The 15,362-nt window shown below is 40.6% G+C and overlaps 1 protein-coding gene across 1 annotated transcript; it reads right to left on the reverse strand.

Annotated features, from left to right (window-relative positions):
- Window positions 1-10,236: 10,236 nt before the first annotated feature.
- XAF1 (XIAP associated factor 1) lies at window positions 10,237-15,067 on the reverse strand. The gene is made up of 6 exons (XM_032201174.1): window positions 14,959-15,067; window positions 13,334-13,400; window positions 12,724-12,793; window positions 11,774-12,042; window positions 10,923-10,983; window positions 10,237-10,659 (listed from the first exon to the last, which is right to left on the reverse strand). The coding sequence occupies exons 1-6, from the start codon at window positions 15,065-15,067 to the stop codon at window positions 10,237-10,239; spliced, it is 999 nt and encodes a 332-aa protein (XP_032057065.1).
- Window positions 15,068-15,362: the final 295 nt, after the last annotated feature.

Genomic DNA, 15,362 nt, shown 5'->3' on the forward strand with positions numbered 1-15,362 from the left:
TTTTTTGTTTGGTTTCCAAGATCTCTGTTGATGTGACTTGGATTACAATATAAACAGCAGTGATTGCAATCATTTGCTGCTACCATAGCAACAGACAAAAAATTAAAAGGGCAAACCACAAAGCTGAAGTGGCATCATAGTTGTAGTTTCTAATTGCATGACAGTGAAATGTTGTGTACAGGATGGCAGTTGTACTTGCAGATATCTGCAAAGCAGGTTGTCTAGCAGAGATCAAGGTCATTTAGCTCAGGTTCTGAAATCAAGCACCAGCATCAGCTCTTGCATTTCTATCAGTTCGCACTCTCTACCCTTCTTTCGATTAGATAACTAGACTTAGAACTTGGATAAGAAGAGAATGGGCTTGAGGTCAAGAAGCCAATACCAGCTGGTATTACCATCAAGAAACAGAGAGTTTCATTTACATCTAATGTAGGTTAGAGGTACCACACATTTATCTGTTCACTCTACCATAATTTTAGATTTTTGAGTTCCGTGTTCCTTTCAATGCTATCCTTGTTTTGTGTTTTGTTTTCCTCCTACTGGAAAACAGAATACGAGGGAAAACTTTTATGTGACAGATTCAGAGTAGTGATTTGGATGAATGTTACTTTCTGAGACTGAAAATTCAAGGCCTTGCAGGTTATTTCCATCAGGAGGAGCAACTGATGATGAAGTCCAGCTTTTTTCTTGTCTTACCTTTTTGCCTTTTTTTTTTTTTTTTGACACACTCCTGCTTAAAGAGTTTATATAGAGCTTGTTTCCTGAGCACAGCAGGACTCACAAGGCAGGAAATAATTCCTGTTTTAATTATTCAAAGATTCACAGACAGCATGCATTTCAAAAGACCACCTCACAGCTTTCTCTCTTGGCAATATTAACAGTACTTAGTCTCTCTTAAGCTTTTTGATGCCTCCCAGAAACCTTCATGGTGTTTCTGCTGCTTTCTCCCTACGCATAAGCCTGGCCACCACTACTCCCAGCTGCACCCAGCCCACCAGACATCCAGCCGTGCTTGTGGCCAGCTCAGGCAGGATCCCCCACCACACCATCAGTGGTCAGCAAGAGCAGCTGCAGCTGCTTCCTACCTGCATCTTGCAGTGAGCTCCACTCCCCCACTGGAATAGTCAAGGACTCTGCTTGGTGGGCCATTCCTTTCCACAGAGCAGCCACACTGGCTTCTTGAGGCCAATCTGAAACAGGTGAGAGAGATGGGCATGCTCCATGGAAGGAGAGCCTTACCCATCTCCAGACACTGAATTCAGCAGCATGTGTTAGCATCAGTTCAAAATCTCTGAAAAATTAATATATTGTATAAACACAAGACAAATGTCAGACATGACAATTAAATTCAGTTTTCAGATTCACTGTCAACCTCTGGTTTTATACTGTTTTCTGCCTTTGGCACAAAGAGATTAGCCAAAAGCCTCATCTGGCAGATCCTCTAACTGACCTCAGAAAAGGCACAAGAATTTGGTGTCTGTCAGCTCTAAACCTCTACAAAAGTTAGAAAAGAATTTTCCTCTTCCCACCTTTTGCCTGCCTTATGTATTTGGATAAACACTTTACAGCATAACTTTCCTCCTGCATTTACTCATTCCTGAAAATGATAGGGCCATCAGCACAACTCAGCAGAAGGCATAATACTCATACAAATAATGAAAATAAAAGAAAAAAAAAAAAAGTCAGCTAACTATGTCACTGAAGCTAATTCAACCAAGCTAACTCAGGAGCATTTTTGAAAACTGGGTCTTGGAAGCAAAGGGTAAAGATAGAGCTTAGATCTTTGGGCATGTCTGTAATCAAGCGTCAAAAACATTTAACGCTTCCAGTACTATGCATATTAGCAGCACATACAAAGATATTTAATGATACCTTATTGACTTCAGATGAATGTCAAATTACAGAAATTTAAAGAGATTCTTTGTGCTATAAAGGGCAACTGTAAAGTGGACTTTTAAACTTTGGTTAATTTAATGACAGTTTCCTTGGTGAAGGGCCAAAGGTTGAGCTGGCTCTTTCTGGTGGTTCATTTGCATTTGCTGAGAGGCAAGGCACTTGGCCACCTTAAGTGCCAGGAAGCTGACTTTGAGTCCATGATTAATTGTGTCACACTCATCTGGCTTCCTGAAACGGACAAACAACATGAGGCCACATGAAGAATAATCTTTTCTGAAATGAAACAGCACCTCTAATTCAGCCCTTTTCATTAGCCCTTTGCTACAGTGACAATGGGAGGAGAATAATATTGCCTAAAGGTATTCAAGCTGTGAGTGACAGCAGACACACTAATGTGCATTACAATATTCATAAGTAAATTTTCATGATAATTAACAAAGACAACTGTCTTCTTTTGTTCTGATTACCTAAAGATATGTTAAAAGTAAGTATGCATAATTAATTATCAAATGTAAGGTTCCTTACAAATCCTATCTCCAGTAGATTGTTCAAGGAAGTCATCTCCATAATAAATATTGCCTGTCACTTCTGAGCTTATAAATTAATTATTATAGTGGTATAAAGAGAAATACAGCTTGAACAGAAACTGGAAGATAAAGCTGAAGAATTATTAGCAATGAAAAAGCAAATTTACAGAAGGGTGAGAAGCCTCTCGGCCAATTTAGAGGGCTTTTGCTCACAGTTGCAATTAAAGAGTTTGAAAAACAAAACAAAAACAAGACCCTCACCCCCACATCCTGTGAAATCACTAAGCATTTGGAAGTATCCTGCTGGTTTTGACTTGTGGGAAGCAGGGAACAGACTGAAAAATAAACTTGCACAATACCCAAACTCTCATGGTCAAGAGGATAGAAAAAGCTGGCATGTCTCTCCTGCAAAATACACAGGTTGTTAATGCAAATGGCCTTATAACTAGTGACCTACTTGCAGAAGCCACTGTAAGTGACAAGGCCTTGAGAAAAGCAGCCTTTTCCCCTGTCTCTGAATGACCAGTGTGCCCATCATGGACTATGTTCCTTCTTCAACATAAGTATTTCATATATACATACACACACTTACATATACAAATAATTGCATAAGTGCAAAGGTTTCAAAAAACACAAAATCTGCCTTTCAGTGTCACTGTGCCACAAATGCCAACACAGCGCTATATGATGACATTTTCAGGAAGAACTTCAACAACCTCTGCTCACGTGCCATTTTCAAAAGTTTAATAATGGTTTCTCCAAGGTGAACATTCATTCTGAAATAGTATCTGGTATATGAATGACACCAGAATAAAATCTGTCATATCTAGATACTTACATGAAGGATTTTTACTTAAATCTATCTGTATGTAGTTCTGTAGGAATAGAATGCAATATTCGCCTGCCCTTTTTTTTTCCTATGGAAATCATAATTCTGCAACAAATCATTATTTTGAACTTCTGGACAACGCTGTGTGACTGTTTCCATCAAACAAACTGACTCTTGGATGTATTTTATAAACATTGATGCCTCCATAACTTTCTCCGTAACAGGATTTCTGTAGCATCTCCTAGATTAGGATTTATTTACTTCTCTCTCTGGCTGGGATATTCATAACTGACAGCCCAGCTTGAGTAAACATTTCTCTGCAGCCCACCACAGCACATTAGCAAATTATGTGCAATCCAGTGGTGTGAGCCTAATATTAAATCAAATAGATGATTTCAGAGAGAGACAAACTGGTGAGATTCATCCAAGACAAACTAGAAATGAGTATGAAGATTCTTCTCACAAATTAACTGATTAGGAAATGCTAGCATTTTATACCACTATTAAAACCACAAGTGGGAAGAGCTGTGAAATAATCCACACCAATAGCATGAGAGAGTAGATTAGTTATCTTTACATTTTAAATGATAATTAAAGGAAGAAAAGCAGAGGAGATGGCCTCTTCCACCTGCCTTAATCCTGCTTGGACAGGATTATTATCCTGCCTTGATAAAACAGATTTTTAATTTTTCTCCACTGAGTCAAAATGTAAACTACAAATGTAAACAAACTCATTGGAACTAATTGCAATCAGAATACTAAAGGCTAATAAAACAGCAAGCCATCCCATCCTTCTCACTTCCAGCTAGGGAAACTCAATCCTGTAGGATGATAAATAGATGGTCTAAAAAGGGTCACAGCACAGCAAGAACAACTCATCATGCAAAAGGAAATAAGTCTCCATTCAAACTCTAACTGTTCATCATGGTTTGGAGTGACTCCCTGCACTCTCCCTTACCTCTTCTAAGACACCTGAGCACTGATGTCAATACAGCTGCTTTCTCAACTGTGTTGGCACATCCCAAGCAGAGTCACTTCCAGATACAGAGAGGAGAAGGCATGGGGTGGGGGGCTGTGGGTGGTTATGACCCCAATGACCCCAGCTGAGGCTGGGCAGCCCCATGTATGCCATCGTGGCACAGGCAGCCATACCATGGGACAAGCTAGACCCCATTCCACCCTCTCCCCCCCCCCCCCCCCCCCCCCGACCCCTTCCAGGAATCCATCCCAAAAATCCCAAAGCCCAGGCAGGTGATGCCTTTGGTCACCCTCCATTTTCTTCTCCAATGACCATGCAGCTATTGCTATCACCAGAGGCAGAAACATGGTGTGGCCCAGGCTCATGTACTCCCAGCAGCGCTCAGGACAGGGCCTGGCACAGCTACCATGCTGGCAACAGCATGGTTCCCACTGGCCACCAACCCCAAGCTTGGCATGCCAGCTACCACCCCAGACTATAGCCCTTCCTTAAACTCCCTCACTCTGTGGCACTCAGTTATCACTCGTTTTTCATTCTTCACAGTCCTTACATGGGCAGATAGGCTGGATTTGCCTTGCAGGATTGATAATTACTTCTACAAGAAGAAAATTTCCTCCTCAGTTTGCTAATCACTGATTTTTGCTAATCATTGATTTTCTGTCTAATAAAAAAAAACAAAAATGCTATACTTACATGCACATAAATATCTCAACATTAAAGCAATCTTCTAAGAATAAATTTAATCAAAGCTTGGAATAATGCAAAACTCTATATCCCCATCAATTTATGAGCACACTTCAGATGTAGACTCCTTCCCACTCCTTGTCTCTGGTGACCCTGTTCTTCTTCTTGGTGACCTTCTTGTTCTAGTGCAAGACAGTGCTTGCCTTCAGCCACTCCCCCATCCTGCTGCACTACTAAGAACACTTTGCCCTGTATCCATGCCCTCTCCCAGGATTCAGGTGAAGACGGCACAAACTAATGATAAATTCTGAAGAAACATAGCATGGCAGTGGCTTGTATGAGCTGAAGATGTGTTTCAGTAGCATGTATATAAGTACACAAGTTAGAGGACTAGAGAACTAGCCAATAGGTTTGATTAGAGATATGCTATTGGAAAGATTCCCACAAAATTTGCACAAGAATTCCAAGCTCCTTTCCAAAATAGTAGTTTAAGGACTAGTAAAAATTTACACAGCAACAGGAAGTTTATTTGTTTGTTTGCTTTTAGTAGTGCATAATAAACATCTTAAAATCCTACTGTAGGTAATGATCATTCTTTGGCAAAATTTATTTAATACAATCTTCTACTTATCACAATTCATACCATTTCTTTTAGTTTTTAAATATATACATATAAAAATATATACAAAGAAGTTCCAATTACACTTCTTATAATAACATATACAAATGTAAAGGTATGTCATAAAAGCAACATAAAACAGATTTATCCATTTTAAAAATTTTCAGCACTCAGCATGGAAATGTAGTGAAAGCTCAGGTTTTTGAAGAATTAAAACTATTTCCAGTGTTTCCATCAACCTCATTATAAGTATTTTAATAATGCCCACAATATTGAAGCATAAAATCTCCATGAAGGATGAGCAACTTGATAATGTTCATTTTATTTTAATGTCTTCATGAATATATTTGCATATTTCTGTATATTTTTCTATTTGCTAATGCCATTAAAATAAATGTTTAGATAAAAATATATTTGCCATTCATCATTTTTAGTGTGGTTTACTGCAGAAGCAATAAGCTACTCAATATGGAATTAATTTTCATGTGTTACGGTGTTTGTTTACACTTATCTTCTTGGTATTGTAAGACAAAAAAAAAAAAAAATATAGGCAATTTAGTTTAAAATTTTATTATGCCACATTTCATTGCCCTCTCCAGACTGGAAAGGCATGCCTACAGGTTTTGATATTCTGAGGAAATGTTTAAATATATTATATACTTTCATCAGGTGTCAGTGACAAAGTCAGTCATTTAAGAAAGAGTAATTGGTTTAAAAAAAAAAAAAAAGTATCTTCTCTAATAGACTTTGAAAAAATCCTACCCACCTTTCTCAATGGAGTTTGGAATAATATTTCTGTTTAAAAAGAATGATTGTTGCCCTTTGATTTATAGCTACCTTACTTGGGGGTAGGAAAAAAAATATTAAATGAGCTTCTCTTAACATTATGGTGCTGATGCCTCTTAGCAATGTAGTCTGAACAATTTGCTTCCTTTGATGCATAAAATGGTACAGAAAATAGTATATGATAACCCGTTTGTGGGATTCCATCTAACCAAGGATCCAACGTTGTCCACAGGCAGATAAACCCTCCTCCTCACATGGAGCACCAGAACCTTTCACCAAAACATCATAGATACAGAAAGCTTTCAATGCTTGCTGAAAATAAAACAGCTGGGCACCTGAAAAACACTGCCATCACTTGCCAGAGTTGAGACTGTCATGCTGGTACCAGAGGGTGGCATGCTTGTGCAGAACACCATTTATCTGACTACTGATCATGTCATGAGTAGTAAAATCATTCTTTCACTGAGTCTCAAGCATTTCTGAGAAAGGGAGGACAAAGGTGGAAACAAAAACAAAAACAACAACAAAAAAACTTTTTACAGCTTTTGAAGTGATCATTGAAGTGATTTTTGAAGTGATCACCTTGCTGGATAGGGTAAGCACAGCACCTCCATAACCAGAGTAACATTTGATGTAGTTGTAACTTCCAATCTCTCAACCTGGGAGAAAGGGTTCAGAAGGTTTTCAGGTGTTTTCAAGAGCCTTCAGAGAAGTACATGTATTTGCATTTGGCTCATATTTTCTGGTGGTTTAGAAGTGGCCTTCTTTTTGTTGAGATAAATTCCTAGCAGCTGGTACTAAGATCTGCATACAGGGACATACTCTTCCCCAAAGCATGTCACAGTAAGACTTTAGGAGTGCTCCAGTCCTTCAACACTTGGCTTGATGGTCTGTTCATCCAGATGCTGTTGTCTTTAATCTAGCTAGGAGCCTGATGTTATTTATCACTGAATTTTATAAGAGTGCCAAAAGCTTTGTCGCCTCAGAACAGAAGAGTAACCCACGCAGCGTCATTGTGCAGCCTGGGAGCTGGACACAGGCCAGTGGGAGCACCTGGTCCTCCTCTCTCCGCAGCCAAGGTCTCCAGTCTCAAAGCGGTTTAGCACATGCCAGTACCATCAACAGCCTAAAGATGACACTGCAGCACAAGCTTCCCGAAATTAGCCATGTTGTTGCTTTTTAAAGGACAGGAAATAAGGAAATACAGCTTTTTGAATAGGCTGTGCCTTCCCTCCACACTCCCCCCTCAAATAGGTAGATGATAGGTGATTAGATAGATAGATAGATAAGATAGATAAAATTGTTGCAAGGATAAAGCTGTCCTTTAGCTCAAATGCCAGTTTTATGACACTTTCAGACAAAACAACTTTGGTTCCTGTCTCGCAGTACAAGATGTGACCCCCTGTGCTGTCAGGCTAATCCACGAGAGGGCACGACAGGGCACAACAACAGTCTGCAGCTGTCTTCTGATGACAACCACACATGTGAGCAGCAACCCTTTCCTGTCAGCTGCCCCCTCTGGTTGATACAACTTTTTGTAGGTGTGCAGCAAAGCTTTTGAAGATCCTTTTCAAAAGAGATGAAAATGTTTTCCTTTCTCTGTATAAAGATTTACATTATGAAGCATGAGCTGCCTGCCCAGTTCCTCTTCAAATTTGTTTTATTCATGGACTCTCTTCAGACTGTATTATGTTTACCAGCCATCCTCAAACAGACTTCAAAGACCAATAAAGGAGTTCCTTGGAGGCCTGGTAAGTCCAGCACTGCTGGAATCTGTAGAGACACCAAAGCAAAAAAATGAGAGAGAGCTTATGCTTTTATACAGATGGATCCATTGCTGTGATACATATCCAAGAATATTAAGAATGGTAAACTATATGAAGGTGTAACCAGTGCAAAGCAGTGCAAAGCACTGGTTTCAGTGGTGAAACCTGTGACATGCCTTTCTTAAAAAGGAATAAAAACCTGAGTCACTCTTTTTTCTTGATCTGGAGTAGCAAGACACTTTTATTCTTCATTGATAAACCTATTGCACCTGCAATACCTTTTGCTAAAGCTGAACTGTAGTTTCAGTCTGAAGATGCTTCTCTATTTCCAAATTTAATCATGAGCTCTCTAGAAAGAGTCTTCTGTAAAACAAACAAAGCCCAGTTATAAGTCTTGTTAAAGTTACAGTTTTACAGCCTTCCTGTGTCTAAGTCATCACTCAGCAGTGCAATATAAAGAAATGCAGTGCAAGTCAAATAATCCATGTAATTATCCTTTTTTTTTTTTTTTTCCTCAAGACTTATGTCCTGTAATTCAAAACTAGACAAACTCCCTATCTCTCACTTTGGTGCTTTCTTTAATTTCACAGGAGATGAAAGATTTAGATGGAGAAACAATACCTAATTTACTGAATAAAGCATAAAGGGACAGACTGAGAACAACTGCTTTTAGTTCCATTTAATTAACTGGACTGAAAGGAAATCATACTGTTAGGAACTGAAAAGCAGAGAGTGATGTTAGAAAAGAGATAAGTAATAAGATTCACAGTCTACCTGGGATAGGAGAATGAAAGAGATGCACTTCCTATGGTCTGGGATAATTATCTCACTGCTTCTACTGAATATGCAATTTTTACTATGGAGAAAAGATTAATTTTACTTCTTGTCTCTGAAACAATTCTTTAAGGCTCCATTCAGAGTTGGAGTAGATACTCCTGGGACAGAACATCTGTTCTGTGAAATCTTTGTGCAGATCTCCGCTTATAGTAGCCCTATTCAGAGTAGCATAATTTGAGAGGCACAACATGTATATGCATGTGTGAGGCAAAAGACTGAAAATACAAGGGCTCTGAAGCAGTGTTTGCTCAAATAGTTTACTGAAAAAGGCACTTTTGGATTAAGTGCAAGCAGGCATGAATTTTGTAAATACCTTGCTGGAAACTAGCTTGCCCAGAGTAGTGGAGTCTTCTTCCATAGAAGTCTTCAAAAGCTGTCTGGACATGGTCCTGGGCAACTTATTCTAGGTGTCTCTGCTTTAGCAGGAGTGTTGGACCAAATGACCTCCAGAGGTCCCTTCTAACCTTAACCATTTTGTGATTTTGTGAAATGTACACTTTTAGAAGCCAAAATCAACTTTTTTATTTCACAGCTGTCTAAAATGCATTCTTCACACATGTTTTCTGCTGGGTGGGAGGGGGGAGAGAGAGGAGAGAATGCTGGGGAAACCCAAAATTATTCTTTTTTTTCTTTCTCTTGACCTAAACTAGCTTCCTCTTAATTCCAGTACTAAAATGAAAAACTAGCCTTTTGCATTACTTTGTTACTAAAACTCTCTGTAGAGTCACTTCAAGAACCTCATGGGAATGCAGTATGTGTTGGAATCCAAAAAGCTTTGTGATATTCCAAGTATTAGCTCTTCCAGATGCACTTCCTCTGCAAAATTGTTCCTATTAACCCAGTACAGAATAATCCTGAATGATGGATCCTGTTCTAGGTTTCTGAAGTTCTGCAATACCTTTTTTTTCCACTGTTTGATATTTGGTTCATCTTAGCATTTCTCAAAGACATCAAAGGTAGATGTTTGATCTAAAATATAAATAATAGTTGTATTGGAGGAGAACATTATATTCAACCCACAATCACATTCAGTAGCGAGGCAGCTAGGCCCCTTTGTTGGGATGCAAAATTATCTAGAGCTCCATCTCTAATACAGCTTATATATAGTGTTTGATTAGCAGGAACAATACCAGTCTTCAGAACAAAAGAGTGGCACTGAAGACTTTCCAGGATTTGAGCTTAAAATTAATGGCTTGAGTTGTGGTTAGTATTTCCCTAAAAATCAGGTGCCTAAAAAATAGGCAACGGATCTTGTTTGTATAGATGTGAGCAAATGGACCCTGGGCAGTGAGGGGATAAGTAGCAAATACTTATTAATATGCAGGTGTGGCTCTTTGTTCAAGCATGTAGGAGGCTGAATCCAATACATCACCTCTCACCTCATGTTTCTGAAGAGTTGGAAGTGGCAGAATAACGTTGCAGTGGGCACAGTTCACCAGCAAGTCGTAAGACCAGGTGTCTTTAAGAGCTTGAGTTGATGTGGAAAGTCTGCCTCTTGTGGGAGAAGGAAAGCCAACCATCTTTTTGTTCTTTGAAGGTTTGGGCGAGGTTTTGGAGGTCAATGGATGGTACCTTCCTTTCCCTTTGGGACAGTGATCTTTCCATGCTATTGCCTTTTCAGAACTGGAAGAGGGAGCCAGGGAGGTAGAAGGCTGTGGTGGATCACTGCTGGGTTTTGAAGTTGACTGGCCAGCAAGAACTTCTGTCAGCTTATGAGCTGTACTGCTTTTATTCTGCTAAAAAGAAAACAATAATGAAGTGAAAATTTGCATTACACCCAACTGCATGGTATCCTGTGGTTTGCAACAGAGGTAAGTCTTTGGGAAGGGTAGTAGAAACCATGTCATAGTGATGCTGCAGCTGAATATGTTGTATCATGAAACTTAATTTGAAGAGCCAAGATACACTGCCTTTTCTTATCTAATATACAGCTTTTTGGAAAAATAACCTGACTGAAATTAAACACAGATCATTCTCGTTCAGTTTCAAGTATGCTTACCAGATGTTGGGAGTACTGGTCATCTGGGAATGACTTATTGCACCTCACACAAAGATTGTCAGTGGTACCGTCAGAAGGATAAAAGGGGAGAAATAAAATGCAGACAGAAGTAATCTACACAGGCTGCCCAGATCCACTTATGGTCACTGGTGTTACAGAAACAGATGATGTTTATTCCATTAGCCAAGAAGGAATTAGAGCTGTGACTATATTTTGCTTTTGGCATCACTCAAAACTAAACCAACATCCCTTCTCACACACTTCAGAGTATTTGAAATTCCACTGTAGCACCATGTTTTGTGGTTGGTTCACTCCTGCCTTGGCCTAGCTTATTCTAGGCCAGGACTGTGTATATCCCTGTTGCCAGGGGGTTTTGCTCTCTACAGTTCATTTTACCGAACACTAAGTGGTTTCTGTTCTTTTCTGGAACCTTTTACCAGATTCATGATTTTTTTTTTTTTTTTTTTTTTTTTGACGTACTCTGTTCAATACCTTAGGCCTAATAAAGCTGTTCTCAACTTCAAGAAATAAGTGGCTTTATGAAGTATTCAGAAATTTTAAATCATTTTTGCTCTGTGTGACAAGTAGAAAGAGGAAGATCCAGTTATTTTCTGACAGAAGGAATTTCACTTCCAGCCTATACGGGCAGCATAACAGAACATGGCCAATGAGCCAGCAGTCAGTGGAATCATTCTGGCTTTACAATAACCAGCATAATAGAAAGCAACACTTGTCCCTTTCACTGTGGTTGGTTAAACAACAATATCCTTCAACCTGCATTACTGAGAACTGTAGAGAAGGCAGGAGGATTTTCATCAACATTTAACAGAGTTGACCCAGTACATAACAATGAGGAATTTTGCTTACCAGTGGAGTAAATAAATTTTGCATTAGTAGATGCTTCACTGACTTGAAAGTTCACATCCTTATGACAGGACATACCACTGTTCTGACAAATATCTTTGTGTTTGTTCTGGTCTTTGTACATGACATATTTATTACACTCCCAACACCATTCTGTTCGACTGGCACATGTTTTTAGGTGTTCCTGAAGCTTATTGAAGGGAATTTCCAGCACACAGATTTTGCATTTCATTGCTTGTTTGTGGCATTGCTTGTCCTGCACATAAATAGAGGAAATTATTCCAAACTTTTTATCAATACCAGAAGAGGGCATTGGGTGACATCAGTGACAAACTGTTTAAGAATACCCTCCCTAAGGAGTATCTACACAGGCAAATGAAGGTATAACTGTGTTAAAAGTTCACCTGTCTAGGCTAGCTATAATTTAGGAGGATTTAGGCAATAGAAAGAAAAATTTGAATATTGTGCTATGTCAGTAGAGGTTGTCAGTAGAGCACAAGCCTACCATGAAAACTCTAATACTTTAGTTAACACCACTAAGGGAAGCCTTTTGTGTCTTCATTGATTTGTTTCCATTAAATGGTTAAACTAAAGCTAGCATAGACATGCTGTTCTCACCTCCCAGCCTCTGCCAATTCTTTTGTGAATCTCTTCCTTAGCCATTTCCTTGGCCTTACCCTTATGCAGTTTTAATGTCTACCCAGCACATATGCTGGTTTCTTAGCATGGATGGAATGGCTAGGTTAAGACCACATAAATTAGCAACAGTATGCAGTATGACCTCAAAACAGGGGAGTCGGAAAAAAAAAAAAAAAAAAAAAAAAGTAAAATAAAATAAAAATCCCCAGGAAGAGGCAAAAGGTCAGCTCTTCTAATTTTCTTAGGGAAGATAAATTTCCTAAAGAAAATCAGCTTTAGACATCAGCAGGAGCTTCACATGATCAAGATGGATGAACAATGGAATGGATTTTCTGTCTGAATGTTCTTTTAAGAAGTTACAGAGACAACTATCAGAAGTTTTAGACAAAGTTTATTCAAAGCATTCCCTACAACCCTTTAGTATGAAATACACAGGCTCTCTTTATGCAAGGCTAAGTGTTGGTTTTCCTTTATGACCAAATAAAATTGAGGCTGAGCTCATTTGACCTTGTTAGGTATGACTCTTTTTAATTGCAGTGCTCCCCTTCATTCACATAATCTTCCCAATGGCCTAACTATTAGAGACACAACAAGCTATGCTTCATTCTCCCATTTAGCCTTCTGTCCTACCAGAGAGAGCTATTTATCTTTAAAAATATATATATAGTATCACATATCTACAAACATAGCAACAGAAGGGAACATCAGACATGAGTGAAAACTGAGGTAACTGCATAGATTGGTGTGTCTGTGCAATGACTTTTCTGCCAGATGCTGTCCTGCAGCATAGGACAGGGCTATGCAAGAAACCTCTCCACAGGAAAGCAGCAAGAAAGCAGCAACCTTGACATGTGAAAATTAATATAAAATCTTTTCAGAGAAAATGGAGAGTGAGAAAGATCTATTACCAGTTTTCGCAGAACCTGGTCTCTTCTGTCATGATTTTTCTTGTTATTGTGCTAGGTATCCTTTCTTCTACAAGAAGAGGGGTAAAAGAAATTAAACTGAACGCATCTGTTGCAATAGCTCCACTCCAAACAGTTGCTTACCCAAAAGATCTTTCAATAAGGAACTGCAGCACTATTAGATAAGCATGAGTTTCTAGTGTGGGTTCCACATACAGATTAGTTCAGTGGTCCTTAGAGGAACTATGAGGTTTCTCTTTCTTCCTTTTCTAAGTAAGTTTATCCCCAGTATTGGGTTTATGCAGCAGGCAGGGTCACTGCCTGGAGATGCCTGAAGCAGTCAGGGGCAGGGGAACAACCCTGCCCCAGTGCAGTGGGGGGCTGACCCTGGTCAGCCACTACCCCACAACACCCAGGCATGTCTGCACTCTTCAGGGCACAGGGCAAGCTGGTGGCTCCCTCAGGAGGGAAGCGGGAGTCTGCTCACACACCGTCCATCAGTGCCTCAAGGATGAGAGGGGCAGCAGAACGCTCTCTTCATTCACTGCTTCTGAGAGGTCCTCAGGCCTCCACCTCCCCTTCCTGCCCAGTACAGACAGAGCTGCAGAGCAGCATCTCCTTGTGCCTGCCATGGCAATAGTCATGGGCAGCCCTCAGGCCGCATCACCCCTTCCTGCCCAGCAGCTGCACTGGCAGCAGTGCAAGTGCAGCAGCAGCACCTGTCTGCAGAGGAACCTGCAGGGAGCATGGCAGCCCACCTGTGAACTTACCCTTGGTAATATATTGCTGATAATCATGATGTTGCAGTCTACAAGGACACAGTCCAAACAGGTGCCAGCAGAGAGGGAGAGGCAGCACCATGAAACAAACCCTCGAGCTCTGCAGTCAGTGAGGGCAGCCCTTGGCAAACAGGTCTGCGCACAGCAGCCCTTTGCTGCAGGCCCTGGCCCTCGCCATCACCTGGCTGGTGTCATCACGGCCATTGTTCTCACGGCCCACCCAGGCAGAAGGGCTGTGGGGCTGTTGCTGCATGTCTGGTTTGCAGTGAGCAGGGAGGGCAGGGGTGAACTGTGTCCCCCTTCCACCTTTGGAGCAGTGGTTACACTAGCATCCAGTCTCATAAACCCACCTTGACCTCCCTGGGGCACTGCTGGCTCACCCGGGCCAGAGCAGTGCTCATGTCACAAATGAGAACTGCCAGCTAGTGGAGGGGAAATATTTGCCCACTGGCACCATGAGGTAGAAGCCCAGCATTGGTCCTGCAGCCTCACCTCACTGAGTCCTGCAGCAGTGCTGTTCAGCCCTGCCCCAGCAGCTTCCCAGGCCCCACTGTTCCCCCAGTGAACCTTGGACCCCTTCAGCATTCAAGAATGTGCAAAGTGAAACCTAAAGCCTACATTAACTGATTTCATCTTCTGTCCCTTGAGATATTTTACCATGGCTGGGACTGACTGACAGCATTAAGAAGCCACAGGTGCAGCAGATCCTGCTTGCTAATGGTAAATCCTGCCACTAGATCTCAGCTGGGGGTCATACAGGTCTACATTTTTACATAGGGAGCTTATGAAGAAACATAAGCTAGAGTGAAACAGGAACAGAATAACATATCTTTATTCTACTGCCAGTACCCACATCTTCAGGTTTTTCTGATGAAGGCCTAGCGTTTCTTATACCTGTTACTACAACTGATCCCTTATAGCAGTGCAATGTGAGGAGCTCTTCTCTGATGTCATACATCTTGCCAGGTGTGGAACTGCAGGTACAGGAGATGCAGCAAATATGAACTGACATTCTTAGTCTGTAAAATGGGACAATAATATTTAACTTGTCTATTATGCGGGGATATTGGGAAGGATCATTCATTAGTAATTGCATAATGTGTTGTAATGCCATATGCAACAGATGTCCTTGGTGTGGTTAATTTCCCACCAATAAAAACACCTTCTGTTCCTCTGTCCCCCTGTTTCGGGGAGGGGGGGAGAGGAGGAAGAGGAGGAGGAGGAAGCCCATTAAGTCATTATCTAGACCTGGG

This window comes from Aythya fuligula, chromosome 20 (assembly GCF_009819795.1).
Source record: "Aythya fuligula isolate bAytFul2 chromosome 20, bAytFul2.pri, whole genome shotgun sequence".
Classification (NCBI taxonomy): domain Eukaryota; kingdom Metazoa; phylum Chordata; class Aves; order Anseriformes; family Anatidae; genus Aythya; species Aythya fuligula.

Bases quoted from the DNA above. Each gene is read 5' to 3' on its own strand.
- XAF1 (XM_032201174.1), bottom strand. From the start codon at position 15,067: ATGTATGACATCAGAGAAGAGCTCCTCACATTGCACTGCTATAAGGGA. The intron at 12,794-13,333 runs GTAATAGATCTT...AACTTCTGATAG, and splicing joins ACCAGGTTCTGCGAAAACTG to TTGTCTCTGTAACTTCTTAA. The intron at 12,043-12,723 runs GTGAAGCTCCTG...ATTTATGTGCAG, and splicing joins TGTTCATCCATCTTGATCAT to GACAAGCAATGCCACAAACA.